At 40.1% G+C, this 21338-nt stretch overlaps 1 protein-coding gene across 5 annotated transcripts in view; it reads left to right on the top strand.

Moving 5' to 3' along the window:
- The window catches only part of TOM1L1 (target of myb1 like 1 membrane trafficking protein), a 49215-nt gene that overhangs the window by 4293 nt on the left and 23584 nt on the right, over positions 1 to 21338 (top strand). For 3 of the 5 annotated variants that reach the window (XM_040497088.1, XM_040497087.1, XM_040497089.1), the window contains exons 3-7: positions 1756 to 1834; positions 7735 to 7884; positions 8492 to 8617; positions 10104 to 10205; positions 11646 to 11762. In XM_040497088.1, the coding sequence (XP_040353022.1) occupies positions 1756 to 1834; positions 7735 to 7884; positions 8492 to 8617; positions 10104 to 10205; positions 11646 to 11762 (574 nt within the window). The remainder of the gene's footprint in view (positions 1 to 1755; positions 1835 to 7734; positions 7885 to 8491; positions 8618 to 10103; positions 10206 to 11645; positions 11763 to 21338) is intronic. The other 2 variants (XM_040497090.1, XM_040497091.1) reach the window with 2 other exon arrangements.

Raw genomic sequence — 21338 nt, 5'->3', positions numbered from 1 at the left:
TATTTTATGTTACTGTAACTGAAAAATATTATCCAGAAGCTAGTAAACTCCTACTGGTGACCTGTCCTGGGCAATTGTCATTATTTATTTATATATTTTAACGTTTATTTATTGTTGAAAGACAGAGTCAGAGCATGAGCAGGGGAGGGTTAGAGGGAGAAGGAGACACAGAATCTGAAATAGGCTCCAGGCTCTGAGCTGTCAGCACAGAGCCAGATGCGGGGCTCGAACTCACAAACCACGTGATCGTGACCCAAGCCGAAGTCAGATGCTTAACCGACTGACCCACCCAGGCGCCCCAAGGCAATTGTCATTATTAACGGGGAATTAACCTAGCAGCCTTTTTTTCCTCTCCTTGTTTATGAGACAATTTTTTCTTAATGTCAACTGGCCCACGTTCATGCTGTGTTCTTAAATGGTGTGCTTTTGTTATATGTTTTAAACTTTAGGGAATTGAAGCTTTAAATAAAATCATTAAGGTCAACTGTTTTGTGAATTCAGTCTGAATTACAGATTGTTATAAGGGATACAATTCTGTTACTTTTTCTGTGTACATTAAACTGATAACTGATAGCAAAAAGATTTAGTCTAGTTTATGTTGATTGTTGACGAAGAAAACATTATACGTAATTGTTGATTATATTAATTGACTGTACATTAAGGTGTTTATGGTGTTTTCCCTATCATCTTGTTTACCATATTTGGTTCCTCTGGCCTTTTCTTCACTGATAATACTAATTTCTTCATTGATAATACAAAAAGGGAATCTCAAAGTAAAATGTTTCCTTTCAAAAAAGTACCTTTATTCTTAAACTTTTCTAAGCATTTAATCTTAGATTTTATGTATGATTTTTTAGAAATATAGATAATATCTATATATTTATAATAGTTATAATTCTAGGTAAGCATATGTAATTGTCCTATAATAGGAATTCTATCCATGCAAACACAGACAAAATTGGAAGGTAATGTAAAAAGGATTTGTATCTTTTTTTTCAGTTTTGTTGAGCTATAAATAGCAAACAGCACTGTAGAAGTTTAAAGTGTACAGCATGATGCTTTGACCTGTATGTATTATAAAATGATTACCACAATAAGTTAACATCTGTCACCTCATACAGTTAACAAAAAAAAATTTGGGGCCTCGTGATGAGAGCTTTTAGGGTCTACTCTTAGCACCTTTCAGGCATCCCATCACCAGTGTTAACTATAGTCATCATATTATACTTTACATCTCCCAAGAAGTGATCTTCTAACTGGAAGTTTACTGTACCTTTCAATCACATCAAAGTAAATTTTGACCCTCTGTTTCTACATAATTGTTCCTTTTATAATGTAAAATTGTAGCCCATTAGAAGCTGACCTACTTAGTTATAATTCCTCCTATATCCCCTTCCCTCTAGGGTGCTCAGGAAATAGTCTTAAAAATGGTAACCTTCATTGTTTTGGAAATTACATTTCCTATAAACCAGTTTTGTGCAGTTATAGAAGGATATAGATATGAATACATTTCATGTGTAGTGTTTTCTGAGTAATACTGTTATGTAAATATTCTGTTTGATTCTTAAGGGGGTAGATGGTATTGTCTGCCTACGTGTATGAGGAAACAGGTGTGAGAAGTTAAGTAATCTGCCCAGGGTCACACAGCAGAACCAGGACCTTGGTCTTCTCTTTCCACGATGCATATTGATTTTCAGAGACTTCTTATTTTTGGCAATGCCTAAATTGATGATTCCATTGTATTTATTGCTATAGGCCAAAAGATGCAGTAAAAGCTTTGAAGAAAAGGATTTCCAAAAACTACAATCATAAAGAAATCCAGCTTACCTTGTCAGTAAGTATTTTTAATATTATGATTAAGACTCTAGGATTTCCCAAGCTATAGTCACATTTTTAGTTTGGAGTAAACAAAACAAAGAAAGAAAGAAAGAAAGATAGATAGATAGATAGATTCTGAGATAATAGGTTAGCACAAAGTTATTTACCATATGAATTAAAACTGAGAATTGCAGAATTGAGAGAGTTTTGCTGATTGTAATAGCATTTAATTTCGTGGAGAGCGTGTTCCTGGAAAATCAGCTTTTCCTGCTCAGGAGATGGGAACTGGTAATTCAAAACTTGTAGACACTGATCCAGTCAAGAAGTCTGTCTATGTGTTACCCATGGGGAGAATTGAAGTCTTGAAAAATGCTTCCCTGTTAGCTTTTTGCCTCACTTGAACAGCTCTGTGGAATTCTGAGGTGCTGGCAGCTCATTAAGTTTCAGCCAACCTCCCCTGCGTGGTATAATTTGGAAAGTGTTCTTTGTTCATTTAAAGAGTGCTGTACACCTTACTGTCTGTGACTTGGGTGTGGGCATTTATTGGATGCCTTCCTGTTTCCACCCCCCACCCCCATCCTGGGCCATAGGATCTCTTCAGTTACTTCCAGTGAGTTGCCTTTTTCACTAAGGTAGGTTTTGTAAGCCCTGCCTGCTGCCCAAGAGTGAGCTCTGTAGCTTTCTCATTTTTCCTGCATGCCTTTGTTTACCTCAGCCAAGCCCCAGGCCACAAGGTTAAGGACCTAATCAGCCAGTATCACCCTCCCCTTAGGGGCTCTGGGAGTATTTATCAAGAAGGCTATGGGACTGAGGTGACCACAGCTCCAGTGTTTGAGTTTCAAGGGAAGAACTGCCATCTTGCTTGAGAAGATAAATGTGCCACCTTCTATGTTTCAGCCTGTGGTATTATTTCACCTTCTTACAGGTGTTTATATGCTGGATGTGTCTTTTCCTCTGTTGTGCCCAGCCTTCTTGGCATTTCTGTGGTTTCTTCTTATCCCTATCTCCCTCTCTGTTTCCATCCTGGTTCCCTTTTCTGATGATGAGCTGGGGAGAAGGTGAGGTTATTCTAGAGTGTTGTCTCTTCTGGCCCTCCATTTCTCTTTGGGTTCCCACTCTTTCTTCCCTTTGGGTAGTTCGGTATCTAAAGCCTTACTACCAGCTACCTGCCTGTTCCCATTACCTGTTCCACCTCTGGTAACTGTACATCTTCCACCTCGTGTTTTCCATACCAGAATGTGAGAACAAACAAATCTAAAACCTACCTATGCCAAAGTAAGGGGAGGGGGGAGTCATGGGTTGGGGGTCAGAATAGCCCCTCATTGTTAGGTCAGAGTTCATTAAGGTACCTACTTCTTGGGTTTTCTTTAAATAGGCCTTTGACTCTTGATAGCTTCATGTAGATTTGCCCCAATCACTTCATTTCTGACTACTCACTGCGTTGCAGAGGTGTTTATGGCTTCAGAACAGACTTTAATGTTAACTTAAGCCAGACTTAATTATGAGGGAAATTAGCCACAGAAAGAATCATTCAATGTCTGTCAAAGCAATTACATGTTTACCAATGAATTCTTTAAAAATGGATGCCCATATGTGACACTTCCATTTTATTACTCTGAAGTGATGAGAGCCTGTCAAAGTCAATTATAAACGTTCTTTGAATTATGTGTCATTTGAGTTCTCCATGGACTTCGCTGATCTTGATTAGGTCTTTGATGGGATTGGACTACACTGCAATTTCCTACCATCAGTTGGTGGGGCAGTTTTGTCAAGAAGCCGATAGATTGGTTTTTTAAAAAGCATTTTGTTACCAAACTTCATAACTCTTAGCCAGAGGCTAGCCCTTTGAAAGCGACCATTGTGATAAGTCTCAGCAAGATACTATTATTGTCAAGTGGACAGTGGTTGAACAGGTTCCTGGGAATCAATTAATTAATAGGCCTTTGTGGAACACCACCTAGGTGGTGAGTTGTGGGGGCTTCAGAATTTGTGTAAAATGTATCTGTTTATCCAGGAGCTCATTGTAGGGTGAGCTCGTCCCCTGGGATGGCCATACCTCTGTGGGGTCTTCAGCTCTGGATGGCCCCAAAGCCTGGTTTACTATGTTTGGTTTAGAAATTGCAAGAAATAAAACTACCAAGTAGCTCTTTTTCTTCCAGTTTTTCTAAGAAGAATATTTATATCTGCTAGTCAACATATTCTCTCCTGATAGGAAATTATCCATGGGAACAGATGATCAAAATCGTTACCATTTATTAAGGTCCTGCTATCTGTGTGGCTCTTCATATACATTATGTTTCATTTAGGCCTTACAAGAAGTCTCTAAAGCGAGGTATTATGGCTCATTTTGCAGATGAGAAGATGGAGGCTTGGAAGGATAAACAACTTGCCAAGTCCAGCACAAAAGGAGATTAGTGAGACCTACTCTTTAGTCCTACCACGTCTCTCTTGGTCCCTTGGCTTCTAGGTTCTCTATCCCACCTGAGATTATGGTGTCTATTTCCAGAGATAGGTTATCTGAACATGATCTGAACGCTTAAATTGTACCAAAGCCCAGTTTCAGAATGTGTAAAAGCGGGGTATTTTTCCAGTTTGGCACAATAGGTTCTATTGCTTATCTCTGTGGGCTCTGGGGTGAAAAGAGGTACCGGTGACATAATGAAAGAGGTGAGCTAGAAGTAATTAGTCCTGAAATTGTAGATTCCGATGGGGAAAACAAAAAGGGCCGTGATTTGTGATCTCCATATGTTAACATTGTCAGCATTTCATGTTGACGGTCTAATTTTATGCATGTAACCTCCTGGGAATGTTACCCATTACCATCAAATCTCAGTGATCCCAAAGATAAAAATCGGTTTGTGAAATATTTAGTAAGAAACTCCCCATTCGTTTCACCATTAGGGAAAGTGAGACTTGGAGGCTATCTTGTCTAATGAGACTGCGTAATGGGTTGAATGAAGTATTTGTACAAATTCCCATTGAACTAGTGGTACTTTTCCTCTCCGTGTTTCACCTAATAACTCACCACAGTGCATCAAGCAAAAATTCATTTATTATGCAACTTCTTTAAATTTTCTCTAAATAACTTGCTCTAAAATATTCATTTATCTCGGTAGGTTTTGGATTTTATTTTCATTTTCCTTTGCTTTAAATATTTTCCATGCTTCGGATAGCTGGCTACCTGTGTTCAGTTTTCTGATTGCCTTCTTAGCCACATTGCCCTTAAAACCACAACTCTCATACCTTCTTTGTATATTGGCACTCCAGTGACCCAGCACAGAGCATAGTGGAGAGTCCATTTTCAGGGCTGCTTTTCTGCAGAGATGATCATACCTCTCCCAGTCACATTATGGTTTCTGTGACCTCTCTAACCTGAGAGGTGGCAGCATGGAAAATAGAAATTTAATTTTTTTTAGATCCCTTTGAGAAATCTGCTTTCTGCATGCAGTTAGTTCTTCAATACCAGCTCATTTTTTTTTAGCCTGACTTCTGCTTATGTTGCTTGATTGAAAATGGACCCCCCCACCCCCCAAGGTGACTAATGATCCCACTAATCCACAAACCTAGCGAGTATTTTTCATGTCCTATTCTTAGCTATTTTGACATGTGATCCTTATGGAAACTGCCCTCTTTTGACTTTACCAATATTATGTTCTCTTTATGCTTCAGTTTCCATTAGTTGCACTTTGATCTTTGATTGTCCTTATGGAGTTTTCTTCTGGCATGTGTGATTGGTGAACCCCAGTGTTCCAGCCATTCTTCCCTGCTCCCCAAACACAGCCTAGGTTTCTCACGTGAGGCTTCCATCCCTTCTGAGCTGCAAATGTGCATGTACAGCTCTCCGTTAAATGTCTCAAATGTTCTCACCATCTATTTTGCCTTCAGTCTCTTGGGCTGCTATAACAAAACTACCATAGGCTGGCTAAACAATAGACCTGTATTTCTCATATTGTGGAGGCTATGAAGTCTAAAGTCAAATCCAGCAGATCCAGTGGCAAGTGAGAGTCTGCTTTCTGGCTTGTGGATGGCCATCTTGTCGTTGCCTCCTCTAATGCCCAAGAGAGATCCTCTCCGTCCCTTTTAAAAAAAAATTTTTTTAATGTTTATTTTTGTTTTTTAATTTTTTTAAATGTTTATTTTTGAGAGACAGAGACAAGAGTGCAAGTGGGGGAGGGCAGAGAGAGAGGGAGACACAGAATCTGAAGCAGGATCTAGGCTCTGAGCTGTCCACACGGAGTCTGATGCGGGGCTCAAACTCACAAACCGCGAGATCATGACCTGAGCCAAAGTCAGATTCTTAATCAGCTGAGCTACTCAGCCATCCCTCCTGTCCCTTTTTATAAGGGTACTAACCTCCTTGCTCAGGGCTGCACCCTTGTGATCTAATTTCCTCCAAAGGACCCACTTGCACATCACATTAGGGATTAGGTATGTCAGCCTATGAATTTGGGAGGGACACAGACATTAAGTCCATAGTACAATTAAACTCAAAATATCTAAATTTCAGCTCCTTATTTTTACCACAGACCAAGCCTACTACTCCAATCACTTCCAAATTTCCATTCGAGGGGCCATGAATCTCATGCAGAATAACAGTGATTTCACATTCAGCCATCCTTTTCCTACAAACATCAGTTGTAAAGTTATACTTTGGTGATTCTCTGCAGTCTTTCCTTCCCTTTCCTCGTACCCACATCATCCTGGTTTAGGCCTTTGTGCCTTGGTTCTGTACTAGTGGGTCTCTACTGGATTCTCCGTCCTTCCAGGTGCCTGCTGTAGAGTGCTGCTTGAACACCTTCCCACAGGATTTGTGCACATTAACCTTCTCAAGTTCAGAATAGAGGTGTGATGGCGACAAACAAGGACCCTTCACTGGCCTCTTAGTGCAGTGGCCACACTCTTCTCATTCACTGCCATGCGTTTCTGTATAGTCTGTATGCTGCTGCTCCAGACTTTATCCACCCTACCTCCCCAATGAAGTCTCCCCACATGAAGAAGCCCCTACAAACCAGAGTACTCACTTTCCTTCTGAGATCTCCTATGCTTTGTCACCTATATGTATGTATGTATGTATTTTGATACCATTTACTTTCCTAGAATATAGCTCTACATTCATTTTTTTCTTAACTGTTTTTCAAAGCCCAACTTAGGACCGCCTTTTTCCAAAAGACTTAAAACCACCTGGCCCTAAATTATCACTTGGCCCTAATTTACCTGTCCATAAAGGTCTGTAGCTAAGATGACTGTGTAATTTATCATCCAGACCAGGACAATTTTGAGAATGAAAAAGATCATTAGTAAAGCCAGGACAACAAGAATATACCAGAACTGGGGCGCCTGGGTGGCGCAGTCGGTTAAGCGTCCGACTTCAGCCAGGTCACGATCTCGCGGTCCGTGAGTTCGAGCCCCGCGTCAGGCTCTGGGCTGATGGCTCGGAGCCTGGAGCCTGTTTCCGATTCTGTGTCTCCCTCTCTCTCTGCCCCTCCCCTGTTCATGCTCTGTCTCTCTCTGTCCCAAATATAAATAAACGTTGAAAAAAAAATTTTTTTTAAGAATATACCAGAACTTCCCTGGAAAAACTAGGACAAATGTCATCCAGTCTGTAGCCCATGTGTCTGTAGCACTTTACATTTGGCCCTTAGCATTTACTACCAAGTACTGGTATTTAATGGTTTTAATGCTCTGATGATTGTGTCCCGACTCCCCAAGAAATCTGTCCCTCTGAGCACTTACATCATGCCTTCTACTTCTTCACATTCCTAGAACCTCATGCTTTATCATCTATTTTAGTAGACCGTAAATTCTGTTTAATTAGGATGCTGGTGGAAATCATTACTTAGCGATTTTTACCTTCTATGTAGGAGGGTGGTTTTGCCAGAGAGATATAATTAAATTTAAATTTTCTCTCTAATTTAGCTTATTGACATGTGCATGCAGAACTGTGGTCCAAGTTTCCAGTCTCTGATTGTGAAGAAGGAATTCGTTAAAGATAGTCTGGTTAAGCTGCTGAACCCCAGATACACCTTGCCCTTAGACATTCAGAATAGAATCTTGAATTTCATTAAGGTAAGTCTATTGTATGCCTTATGGGATGGAAGGCCTCTAAGATTAGAACTGTAATTATGTACGTCCTGATCAGTCTAGTGACCCTTTTACAAACCTAGGATTGAGCCAGAAAGCATCTCATTCTTTTATTTTCCAGGTAATAGTAATTTATTGGTATTGGATGGTGCCCTATTTCTGAAGAATTTTTAGTTATTTCTGTAGTTTTTCTCAGTTTCTGTTTTATTTGTGTCTGATAAGAAAGTGATGTGTATACTTGTTTGACAGATAGGGAAACTGTTCTGGAGTAGATAACAGACTGCTTTCAAAGTTATTTGGCAAAGGAGCTACTGATGCTATTTTAGAATCTGTCTATTCTGGATTCAGCACAGCAAAAAACAGTAGTACCTATTCCAGGGTTTCATTAAAATGCTGAGGCATGGGAATCTAATGATTAAAAATTTATTATTATTTTAGTCTCTGAAAACTTTTTTTTTTGTCCATGGCATTCAAAACCAACTTTCTCTTAGGAGGATACAGAATTGTCAATCTCTCATTTTCTGTCTCCAGCTTACAAATTGTGTTTTGATTTTGCTGTTGTTTTAACTCTGGAATGATTTCTTGAATTCAGACTTGGTCACAAGGTTTCCCAGGAGGTGTGGATGTAAGTGAAGTGAAAGAAGTGTACCTTGACCTTCTTAAGAAAGGTGTTCAGTTTCCTCCCTCAGATGCAGAGGCTGAAACAGCAAGACAAGAGGTAGGAGGCCCTTCTTCAACTGCTACAGAATAAGATAGTCTATTATGTGACTCTTTTCTCTTAGAAAGGGGCAACTCTGCCTCTATCCAACTTAAACAAAAAGATGGATTTATAAGAAGGCTGTTGCAATATCTCCTAGAATAACCAAGCCACAAGAAGTTGGTGTTAGCTGGATCTTTAAAACAGAGAACCAGGCACTCAAATGTCATTACTTGTTTCTCATTGCAGACTATTTTTTCCCACATAGTAGACCTAGCTCTCAAATTTTCATGTTAGAGCTTTAACTTTTTCAGATTCCAAGCTTAGAAACCTTGGAAAAGGGACCAACATGGGTCAGTCTTCTGCTTCTGAACAAATTAACTGAGATCATATAAGAACAGGTGGCTCCAGAGGGAAATCATTTGGGTAGACTAGAGGAGGGGGCCGTTTTCAAAAGAAACAACTTGTGCTAGACAGGCAAGGGTCTCCACCATGGGGAGTCATCTGTCAAACTTGTTATTAATCCTGTGTCTTTGGAAGAGTTTCTGGATATTCACATATGTTCTTTCTCAAGTTTGCAAATAATTTTTGCAAATTAGCTTTTGAACTTGTAATACTTTGAGTACTGATTATAATTCAGCTCTTGCTGTAATTTCCACAGTGTGAAAAACAGTCCTTCTTCCCTTCAGTAGATTGAGGAGTCCTGCCTTGATGGAAAAGTAGTTCATGTGTATACCTGAAGTCTGATCTTTGTGGAGGCTTTGTCCTGAAGGCTAACTCTTCTACTTGTGCAGGCTGTTCCCTGGCCCCTAGCCACCTGCCCCAACCTTTTACCTGCATGAGTCTGCTCACCACACCCCTTTTATTCTTTCTTCCAAAGTGTAATATAGTAGTGGCCTAGGACCTCTTACTCAATTGCTCAGTATGTGCTTTGGGGTATATATAATATGGGAGCATGTTAGGCATATTCTGTCGGCTAAATTAAACTCCCCGTATTTACAAGATTTCTAGGTGACTTCTGTGGACCTAATGTCAAAACACTGGCCTGAGCCCTGTGCTTCGGGTTCTCCACTCAAGGTTGGAAATGAGGCATTGCCTCGGGGAAGCATTCATTAGTGGAGAAAGGAGATGTCTTGCCAGTCATGGCTTAAAAAGACTTGACAAGAATTGATTTAGGATTTCTTTTTAAAAACCTAAAGAGAGGGCAATAATCTCACATGGCAATTTATCTTGTAGATTCTTGGTATAAACTAAGAGCACTTTATTTATTGTAATTTAGTTAATAATTGTAATAGCCATCTTTTATTGAATACTTTGTTATGGATACACTATTAGTACTGTTCTCAAAATGCTGGTTAGGTTGGACACTTGACAATTGACTTTGGGCCAACACCCTCTACCCAGGATTTTAGTTGAGAGGAGCAATTGAGCCATCTGAATAGAAAAGCTGGGCTTGGGGTGGCTCTGTTAATTCCAATAATAATATTTCCATATTTCACATTGGTAGACCGCTCACATCTCGAACCCGCCATCATCTGTTCCATCCGCACCAGTTCTTCCTACTGTGATTGTTCCCAAGAGCTCTACTATTACATTGGTCCCAGAACAGGTAACAACAGTAACAACTCTACTTATTGATGACTCTAAGTTATTAGCACTTCATATGCAGTTTGTTTGTTCTTAACAACATTGGCTGGTGGAGGGAGGCATGTTATTACCCTCCCTTTACAGAGGAGGGGACTGAAGCTTAGTGATACTATGTGACTTATCATGGTTCAGTTCTAAGTAGAATGAATCCTGTGGATTCTGTCTGATTCTAAAGCCCAAGCTCTTAACCATTGTGCTTGGTTAGTGGTTGTCTTTGTGGAGACTAGGCTGTGGAATGGATCTTGTGTTGACTAGCTGATTCCTGTTGATCCTACTAGGACTGTCTATAATATACCATTCCAAAGACTTTGGTAAGTGGTAGCCTTATTTCTAGCATTAACTGGGCCAACTGAATTACATTTACTTTGTTGTCTATATCTGTTTATCAAAGACCCAGATAACCAGTTATTATTGATGCTTATTTATGTTTTGCTGTAAGGGAACTATCATTTAAAACTTTGAATTATTATTCAGTATTCTATAAAAATCCATGTGATTGATTTCTCTTAGAATTTAATGCAAGAAGAAAAAAAGTTTTTCTCTCGATTTTTTTCCTCCCTTTTCTAACACCATGGGAACTAGAAAATGCTAATTTTTTTTCTTCCCATTGGTTTTGCTGCTGACATTTGCCATTTTGTCCAGGTTCCCGTAATAGTCACCTTCTCCTTTCTCCATATTGGTTCTAATCTGACTTTTTTCCATTCACTTTTAACTTTCTTAAAGCAGATGTCTAGATTTATTATGAGAGATCTCAAGTCCTTTTAGAAGGTAACAGATTGTTGAGGTGCCTGGATGGCTCAGTTGGTTAAGCACCTGACTTCAGCTCAGGTCATGATCTCATGGTTTGTGGGTTCAAGCCCCACATCGGGCTCTGTGCTGACAGCTCAGAGACTGGAACCTGCTTAGATTCTGTGTCTCCCTCTTTCTCTGCCACTCCCCCACTTGTGCTCTCTCTCTCGTCTCTCAAAGGTAAATAAGTGTTAAAAAAAAAATGAGAAGATAATAGATTGTACATTTATAAAACAATTAGATATTTATATAAATTTGAAAATATTAAATTTTGCAAGAGACTTTTCTCTACTAGCAAATGTCCTCTTGGTAGCAGAAAACAGATAGCCATTCTTTTTTTTTTTTTTTAATTTTTTTTTTTAACGTTTATTTATTTTTGAGACAGAGAGAGACAAAGCATGAATGGGGGAGGGTCAGAGAGAGGGAGACACAGAATCTGAAACAGGCTCCAGGCTCTGAGCTGTCAGCACAGAGCCTGACGCGGGGCTCGAACTCACGGACCGCGAGATCATGATTTGAGCCAAAGTCGGCCGCCCAACCGACTGAGCCACCCAGGTGCCCCCAGGGTAGCCGTTCTTTATGTGTCACATTGTGATTGTGTTGCTCTCCACAGATTGGAAAGTTGCACAGTGAATTGGATATGGCAAAAATGAATGTGAGAGTGATGTCTGCCATACTGATGGAGAACATTCCTGGGTCTGAAGACCGTGAAGACATAGAGCTTCTGCAGGTGTAGTATGATTTCATGGACAGTCAGTCACACCATCTCTTAAGGTTTCTTCCATCCCAAGGCTGTAAGAATAACTAATATTATCTATTCATTTTCAGTTGATTTCTAAACTTAGCAAGGACATGCCAGGATGACTTTATCAAAAATGTGATAGTAACTTAGACATGGTTCTTATTCTCTCACAACAAATAATTTAACAACATTAAATCAGTTATAGCCTTGGTCGTATACAATCTGCACTAGTCACTAATTGTTTTTTTTTTTTTTTTTTTTATGTTTATTTTGAGTTGGAGCACACGTGCGCATGCAAGAGAGAGAAGAGGAGAGAGAGAGAGGGAGAGGGAGAGCAAGGGGAGGGGCAGGGGGAGAGAGAAAATCCCAACCAGGCCTGTCAGCACGGAGCCTGATGCAGGGCTCAATCTTATGAACTATGAGATCATCCTGAGCTGAAATCAAGAGTTGGATGCTTAACTGACTAAACTACTCAGGTGCCTCAGTCACTAATTGTTTTAAGTATATACAAGTTGTCTCTATATCCATCCACTCAACAAGCATATTGAGTGATGACAGTGTGGTAAAGGATATAGAAGCCAGGAGGCTGGCCTAGTCCCCAGGGAACTTATATCTAGTAAGCAAGATTGTTTGGTCAACAACCAGTTTAAATAAAGTATTTTAGATGCTGTAATATAAATTTGTTTATCATACATTGGGATCAGGGGTAGGGGCAAAGAGAATAGTGAGGGTTTTTGTTTATTTTTTAATGTTTGTTTATTTTTGAGAGAGAGAGAGAGAGGGAGAGAGAAAGAATGAGTGGGGGAGGGTCAGAGAGAGAGGGAGACACAGAATCTGAAGCAGGCTCCAGTCTCTGAGCTGTCCATACAGAGCCTGACATGGGGCTCAAACCCAGAAACCGTGAGGTCATGACTTGAGCCGAAGTTGGATGCTTAACTGACTGATCCCCCACCAGGCACTGCTCTGCGGTGGTACTTCTTGTGGGAAGTCTTGGATGTCCTGGATTATGCTTTCCTCTAATTTAGGAGTTAGAAAACCATGGCCGGTGGTCCACATGCAGGCCTTGGTCTGTTTTTGTGCCGCCTATGAACTCAGAATGGTTTAAAATTTTTAAAAGGTTGCCAAAAAAAAAAAAAAAAAAGTCATTTCTCAAACTATATCTATGCATGCCTACTTCCAGAGATCAGTAGGGAGTCAGATACACTTCTTAAGGAACTCTGCACCACTCTCCACCCACTGTAAATGGATTTGAGTTTGTGTTATCTCTCAGGTACACAGGGATAAGAAGAGGATTTAAAACCACAGCTTGAGAGCATACAGCTCCAGGTGAAGAGTTAAGATCTGGTCTTGTACAAGTCATTGAGGACCTTATATGCCATGCCAGAGTGGGCCTGATGGCAGAAGGGAACCTTTAAAAGGGATATAAGCTGAAGGACAATATAACCAACATTGAGATGCTAAACTCTAGAGAAGCAAGACCAAATTCTAAGAAATATTTGTAGACTGCATTTAGCACTTACGGTATATTCTATGGGGGGAAATGACCTCTGTGGTCAAGTAAGTTTGCAAAACCAACTACCTATTATGTTTCTTCTCTTGGAGGTTCATAGAGCTTATTAGTATAGTAAAGATGCCTAAGAATCTTTCTTTAACCCAACATTTTCAAACATATTTGACCAGCCAATCCTCATTTGCTGAGTATGTTAACATCCTACAAAACATCAGTGTAATATTCCTTGAGAAACAACTCAATATTTTGGCACAGTGGCTTTAAGTGTATTGTTTTTAGAATCTTTTACATAGGAATATCATATTTTGCTAAGCATTCTTGGGATTCTTGGCCTTGGACTTCATTTCTGTGTGTATAATATGAAGAGCTAAGAGGACACTTAAAAAAGATAATATTAAAATATCCTATTAGAATAAAAGGAAAATTAATCATTAAAAATAGTTCCTTTGTAGTAATCCTTTTAAAAAATCCATAATTGAAGGTTTTTGCAGATATAAATTTTGTGACTTACGTGTGATGAGCATGTTAACTAAAATTTTTAAGTTAAATATCAAAGTAAGAATATGGGACAGATCATACTTTTCAGAAATGACCACAGCAGTATTTCTAGTGCCATGTGGTCTTCCCAAGCCTTTCAGAGCTTCTGCAATGACATGATTTATGACTTTCCTCCCTGCTTCATCCATCTGTGGCAAACAACCCTCCATTAAAAATGTACATAGAAACATTCCATTTAAACATGTGAATCCAGCTCTATACTGTGCACCATCCTGGACAACACCAAAATGCCTTTTTGTGTCCCAGTGTTCAGGTACAGATGTTTGGTCACATTTTGCAGGGAGAACGCTAATACGTTGTCTTGATGCCAGAGTTTAGGGCTGTGTGTTGCCTTGAATAATAAGGAGTCTTGGGGTATAAAGCAACATTAGAATACCACTCATGTCCCATTGAAATTGAATAGGTTCTGGCACCTGACTAAGCCTACTGAATGTGTAACTTTCTTCTTCGTTTTATGTTTTTCATTAGTAACACATAGAGCTCTCACGAGGAGTGCTATTCTTAATATTCTTTTGACAAGAATTGGAATCTTTTCTTGTACTCTCAATTCCCTCATAAAAGAAAACTATTTCTTTTTTTTTTTACAACACTTATGACACCGAGTGTGTGAGCAAGTGTGTGAGGTGTTTTTTCTTCCCTCATGTTAAACCATTCTGACACTATCCAGAGTTGGCATTGACTCCACAGGTTAAGGACAAGACCATCCCTGCTTCAGATGCCTGTTGCAAGCCTGAGTATCCCAGACTTTTGACTGACAAGCTGTAAACTGGGGGTTTCCACGATCTTCTCCATGGGATTGACAATTTCCTAGAATGCCACACAGAACTCAGGGAAACATTTATATTTGTTGTTTTATTATAGAGTGTATTACAATGCATACAGATGAATAGTCAGGTGAAGAGATAAGTCCAAGGTCCAGATGGTTCCAAGTGCTGCAGGAGCTTTTGTACCCATGGAGTTGGAATGTACTACTCTCCTGGCCTATGGATGTGTTCACCCACTCTCTAAACTCCTTGTTTTTGGAGTTTTATGGAGGCTTTGTCATGTAGGCATGTTGATTATTACCTCAAATCTTCAGCCTCTCTCCCTACTCAGAGGATGGAGGATGGGGCTGATGTTCCAAGCTTCTAATCATGGTTTGGTCTCTCTGGTGACCAGCCCCCATCCAGGAGCCCACCGAGTCACCTCATTAGAACTAAAGATGCTCCGATCACCCAGGGAATTCCATGGGATTTAGGAGTTCTCTGTTAGAAACCAGAGGCAGAGACCAATACATAGGTTTCTTATTTTACATATCAGTTGTAGCCATTTAGGTGTCCCCGCTGCATATTTGGGGTCTTTGATGCATCTTCCCATCTTGTTCAGGCCCCAGGCCTTGTCTCCTGCCTCTCAAGGTTATTGGAGCTTGACAGATGAGTGCCTTACAAGCCTTGTACCTTTATTGCCTCTCCTGTCTTTGGATCCTATTTGTTTTTTCAGTGTTTGAGGATTTCTCATTCTTTCTTAAGAACTTAGGCATGTATGTTAGAATAATATATTGTATCTAGCATTTTTAGGTATTTTGTTATCAAGAAGGTTTTTGGGATATTGAGTAAAACACTGTCCTAGAAGACAACAACTATATAGCTTGCTTATTTAAAAAAATTGAGGTAAAATTCACATAACATAAAGTTAACCATCTTGAAGTATATGATGTAGTGGCATCTAGTGCATTCACAGTGGAACCAGTTCTTGTCTTTGGGTCCAGAACCTTTGGAACTAGTTCTGAAAAGGAAACCCCATACCCATGAAGCAGTCTCTCCCCTGTTCTGTTCTTTTCCCTGTCCCACCTATCTGCTTACTGTTTCTACGGATTTACATGTTCTGGATATTTTATATAAATGTAATCGTGCAATATGTGGCCTTTGTGTGTGGCTTTTTTCACTTTACTTACTCCACTAACCTTGTTTTCAAGGTTCACTCATGTTGTAGCACATATCAGAATTCCATTCGTTTAGTGGCCCAGTAATATTCCATTGTATGGATATGTTACGTCTTATTTGTGTGTTTATTAGTTGATGGACATTTGGGTTGTTTTCACCTTTTGGCTATTAATGCTATGAGGGTTCATCCATATATATATATATATGTGTGTGTGTATATATATATATATATACATATATATATGTATATATATACATATATATGTGTGTGTGTATATATATATACACACACACACACACGTGTGTGTGTATTTGTATTCCTATGTTCAGTTTTTATTTAACTTTTTTTCAGTGTTTATTTTTGGGAGAGAGAGACAGAGCACGATTGGAGGAGGGGCAGAGAGAGAGAGAGAGGGAGACACAGAATCTGAAGCAGGCTCCAGGCTGTGAGCTGTCAGCACAGAACCTGATGCAGGGCTCGAACCCACAAACCATGAGGTCATGACCTGAGCTGAAGTCAGATGCTTAACCGACTGAGCCACCCAGGCGCCCTCTGTGTTGTTCTTTTGAGCCTATAACCTAGGAGTAGCTCTCCTGGGTAATGTAGTAATTCTGACTCTGACAGTTCCTTAAAAAGTTAAACTGTTTTCCATGGTGGCTGCACCATTTTACATTCCCGCCAACAAGGTACAAGAATTGTGGTTTCTCTGCTTCCTTGCCAACATTTCTTTCTTTTTTTTAAATAGCTGTCTACTAGGTGCCAAGGGTATCTCATTATGATTTTGATTTGCATTTCGTAATGATATTGAGCATCTCCATAGAGCTTTTTAAAAGGCAAATCAGATCATGTTGTCTTTGCTTGAAACCCTCCAGTGGCTTCCTGTGACGTGGAATAAAACCCCAGCCTCCTTATTCTGGCCACAAAGCCCTCTCTGATCAGCTCCTGCCTACCTCTCCTTCCACAGCACATGGAACTCCTTGGTCCACCTATACTGGACACCTTCCTGTTCCTTGGACACACCAAGTTTATTCTTGAAATCTTGGAGGATTTCATCCTTGATTGTCCTGCTTTCCCTCTCTAATGGCCAGCTTTTTCTCTTCACTTGGAGCTTAGTATGTTACTTCCTCCAAGAAGACTTTTTGGACTCCCCAGGCTTCAGACTCTAGATTTTTGTCAGCCACTCTCCTGCCCCATCACCATTTCATCTTCCACCCTAGTGCTCTGAGGCTTTTCTCGAATATTCGTTCAGCCCCCTTTGCCTACAAGAAGGGAAGCTCCCAAAGCTTATCTCACTGACTGCTCAGGTTCTGGCTCTCAGACCAATGCCTGGCATGATGTAGTCACTCAAAAAAAAATCTTTTTTTTTTTTAAAGTTTGTTTATTTACTACAGAGTGAGCTAGCAGGGGGAGGGGCAGAGGGAGTAGGGGAAAGAATCCCCCCTGTCAGCGTGGAGCCCAATGCGGGGCTCCAACTCCTGAACCGTGAGATCATGACCTGAGCCGAAATCAAGGGTCAGACGTTTAACCGACTGAGCCACTCAGATGCCCCTCAATAAAAATATCTTTAATAAATGTTTTTCCGCCTCTAGATTTTATATGGCTTAAAATAAAAATCTTCATCCTTGCTACGAGAGACTGTATCTTCATTCTTTTGTTTTCCACTTAGATGGTTGGTTGTCCAAATAACATCTAACGATTCATACCACTTCCATTCATTTCAAACACTCCTTCATCACATTCTATATTCTAATACAAAGATGTCTTTCTGGAGGCTGTTCCGTTTGATCTGTTTAGTCCTGTGTTGGTATCATACTATTTTAATGATTCTAAGTACGCGTTTTCATGCCTTTGTGGAGTTGGTCAGTGAAACAGATGGCATGGCCAATTTGGATAATTTCTGAAGAGAGTTAATCAAGGTACTATTTATTCAGCAAGATATTGCAGGGCTTAAGGGAACTACAGGAGCTAGTTCATTATCCTGTGCTATTAACTAATATCCCTACGCATAAATAGGCAAGAGGGAAGTTTTGCCAGAACTCAAAGGAAAGAATGATGAAGAGCCTTCAGAGTAGAGGTGCTTTTGGTGGAAGGAGTAGACGGAAAAATATCCAGATCTCACTGTCCTCTTTCCCTCCCATTTCCTGCCAGTGCCTGCTGTGTGCTGAACTCCATCAGAAGGGAGAGGGCAGGGGACCTGGTGATGTGTTCCCTACAGGCCAGGCCCCAGGGCATAGAGCAGGGCAGAAGAGTGTGGCTGGGGGATCTGGAGGGCAAAAGGCATTCAACACATAGGAAGACTCTAAAAAAAAAAATGATTGGCTTTTCTTGTACGTATACTTTACCAGTGGTCACAGTCTTATTATGCAATTTGTTTACATTAAAACTAGTCTCTGTACTTGGAATCTCTTCTGGTTTTGTCTGTGAGTGCTTTACTGGCTACCAGCTGTTCTGTTTATTTGCAGCCCATTCCCTGTGTGTGGCCTTCCATCTGAAATCTAGTAGACTTTCACAAACTCCCTTTTCTATTCTTCCAGCCCAGGCTGAACAATCAGATCCTGAAGCCCTGCTAACTAGCAGGGCTCTTGCTCTTTGTTGGACACTTAAGCAGTAGAAGTATTTTGTGTGGTAAACCCCTTTCCTTGCCGCCATATTGTTCCTGGACTTTGAACTTGATTGGGGGTGGAAACTGGATTTATTTTCTTTATCTTTTTTATTTTAATTTTTATTAAATTTAATTTAATTTAATTATATTTAAATTAAATATAAATTTTTATTAATGTTTATTTTTGAGGGAGAGGGAGACAGAGTGTGAGTCAGGGAAGGGCAGAGAGAAAGAGACACAGAATCCAAAGTGAGCTCCAGGCTGTGAACTGTCAGCACAGAACCTGACACGGGGCTCGAACTCGCAAACTGTGAGATCATGACCTGAGCCAAAGTCGGATGTTTAACCAGCTGAGCCACCCAGGCACCCCTGGATTTATTTTAGATTGCCACATTGGGGTACAAAGATTCAGAGCTGCATCCCAGTCTGAGTATTTTGATGAGTCCAGAGTATCTACTCTGGTCACATGGATGAAAGATCGGAGCGTGAGTCTTGCCTTTGCTTTCTTGGCATTTTACACTTGGCTTTAGGCCAGTTTTAACTTGAATAGCCAACTTCCCTGGTACCTCCCATTTCAGTCTTCTCTTGTTTTGGCCTAGCCCCAGTAGGACAATGAAAGAAAAGAATGTTTTAGTCTTCAGTAGAATAAAAAAGCAAGCTCTGATTTTGAAGTACAACTGGAGAAAACCTTAGTCTAACTTAGCAGAGAAGTTTAAAATTTCATTGAAAATTTTAGTTGAATCTAAAATTTCATCCTGTAAGGATAATTTGTAACAGTTTGGGGGGGGATGTAAAATTTAAAAAAGTCCTCTTTCACTAAACACTCTTACTGTCTTTACCATTCAGAAACTTGTGGAAGGGACTTTCAGTGTCACTGAGACCATCTCCCTTCCTTAACAAAAAGGGGTTGATGTGCCTATACAGTGGCAAGTCACGGAGATGGGGGGAGAACCTTGTTCTCCTGAACCTATGTCCTATCCATTATACCAGCTTGTTTCTCATTTTGAGCCCCAAATTGACTTTCTAGGATAGGTTGCTAACCAGTCTTTACATACCTCTCTAGCTGGGTTGGAAGCAACTTGAAGGCAGTAACTAAGCCTTATACTTCTAAATCCATATAACTATGTGTATTTATTGTACATGCTTTGCACACTGAATGAGTTCATTAAATTTCTGTTGAATTCAATAGATCAATGCTTTTTTGTTGAAGAATTAATGATTTAGGAAAAAAGAGCTAAGGGGTTACTGAAGACAAAGGCTTTTGGAGAAATAAAATGTTGACCATATTTGGTTAGAGAAAAGGGTCAGAGGATTCTAATGAGTTAATGATCTTTCTGAGTATTGACAGTTAACTTGCTATTCACTCAGCTGATGTCTATGTAAGGAAAAAAAAACTACAAGCAAGTTAAACTGAGAAATGTTCAGTTTTAGGGTGGCGGTTTTTATTTTTTTGCAGATAGAGACGTTCTCTGGGTCTCTTGCAGTCTGGGTGGGTAGGACTGAGAGGGAGGAAATATGTTATGGGCTGATAATAGGAGTATTGCCCTGCAGATAGTACTTCCAGAGAAGGCTTGCAAGAAACATATTTCTTCCCGCTTTTACTTTTTCAGGGGAGATATTCAGGCATTTCTGGTTTTCTTTTCATGAGTTGTGTTGTGTTGCTGAACGTGATCCAGTTACCGCTGGAATTGAAAATGCGACAGCGCCTCCTCCCTTAATCCCTGAGTTCTCTGTGGAGGACCAGGAGCCATCTGGATGTCAGGAGAGGAAGCACTTAATGAGCTCCTTTTTGTTTTGCTCCAAAGACTTTTGAATTAATTGTTAAATTCCCTTTAACTGAGAAGCCTACCTTTGCTTTGATACGGTATTAAAGGGGTGCAATTCCAGGGGCTCCGTGATGGACATATGCACCAACAGCTGTTGCTGTGTGTTTTGACTCTCTCCCCCTGGCTCCCCACATCCATGGCCCTACAGGTGCCTGCTGTGGGGAACTTCTGACCTGTCCTCTTGGTTCATGGTGCTTGATCTAGGCTGTTTCCAGGTGGCTTGGCCCTCCTGTGAGACAGACATCAATTGCAAAGATCAGAGTGGGCTGGGTTTTGAAGAGGTTTTTCAAATTCTCCTTTGCAAACCTGCTGAGAGATGCGGTGTTCTTTCATATTTCCATTCCAGCTGTCTTTTGAGAGGGCAAATGGAGGGTCTTCTTGTGACCAGGGGCTATTGATATTGGCTGCAAATTCATTTGAAATTAATTTCTACATTTTTGTCACAGGTATCTAACAGCCATTGTATTTCCTTGATCTTGACATCGCTGTAGCAAGGCTGCCAGTGATCAAGAAGGAGAACAATTTCATTATACTCACTAAGGGAAAAGTTCTCATTCATCATGGGGGTTATATCGAATGCCGTTCTTCGTTCTCTCTTTTGCATGATATTAGGTCCTGAGTAATAGCATGACTATTACAGGATTGTATTAGTTATGTAGTTAAGCTTCTAGTGATACTTCCTTATGCAATCATTAATACATTTATTGACTGCCCACTGTATGCCAGACACCATGGGGTTTCAACTTTACCATTTTCTATTCTCACAACAACCTTACAAGATAGTTGGTATCTTTGTTTTACAGATGCATAAAAAAGCAAAACAAAATAAAACTGAATCTAAGATTTAATTAAATCCCATGTTAGGTATGTATATGGAGAGGCCTTTGGTCTACTGAGTCTGAGATCTGTTTTCTTTGTACTATTCCAGGGGGTCATAAGGAAGCCCCCTCTCTTTGTTTTATTAGGATAAAACACCCATTTGTTTGCATATCATCCCTGGTTACTTTCATGCTATAATGGCAAGAGTTGGATAGTTCTCACGGAGAACATGTGGTCCGCAAAGCAAAAAATAATATTATCTGGACCTTTAAGAAAAAAGTTTGCCAAGCCCTCCTGATAGTAGCCACATCATTAGCAAATAGGAC

Source organism: Herpailurus yagouaroundi, unplaced genomic scaffold, assembly GCF_014898765.1.
Source record: "Herpailurus yagouaroundi ecotype Mexico unplaced genomic scaffold, PumYag 189, whole genome shotgun sequence".
Taxonomy (NCBI): Eukaryota; Metazoa; Chordata; class Mammalia; order Carnivora; family Felidae; genus Herpailurus; species Herpailurus yagouaroundi.
Note: the sequence above shows the minus strand (reverse complement) of the source record. Positions and strands in the feature narration are given on the sequence as shown.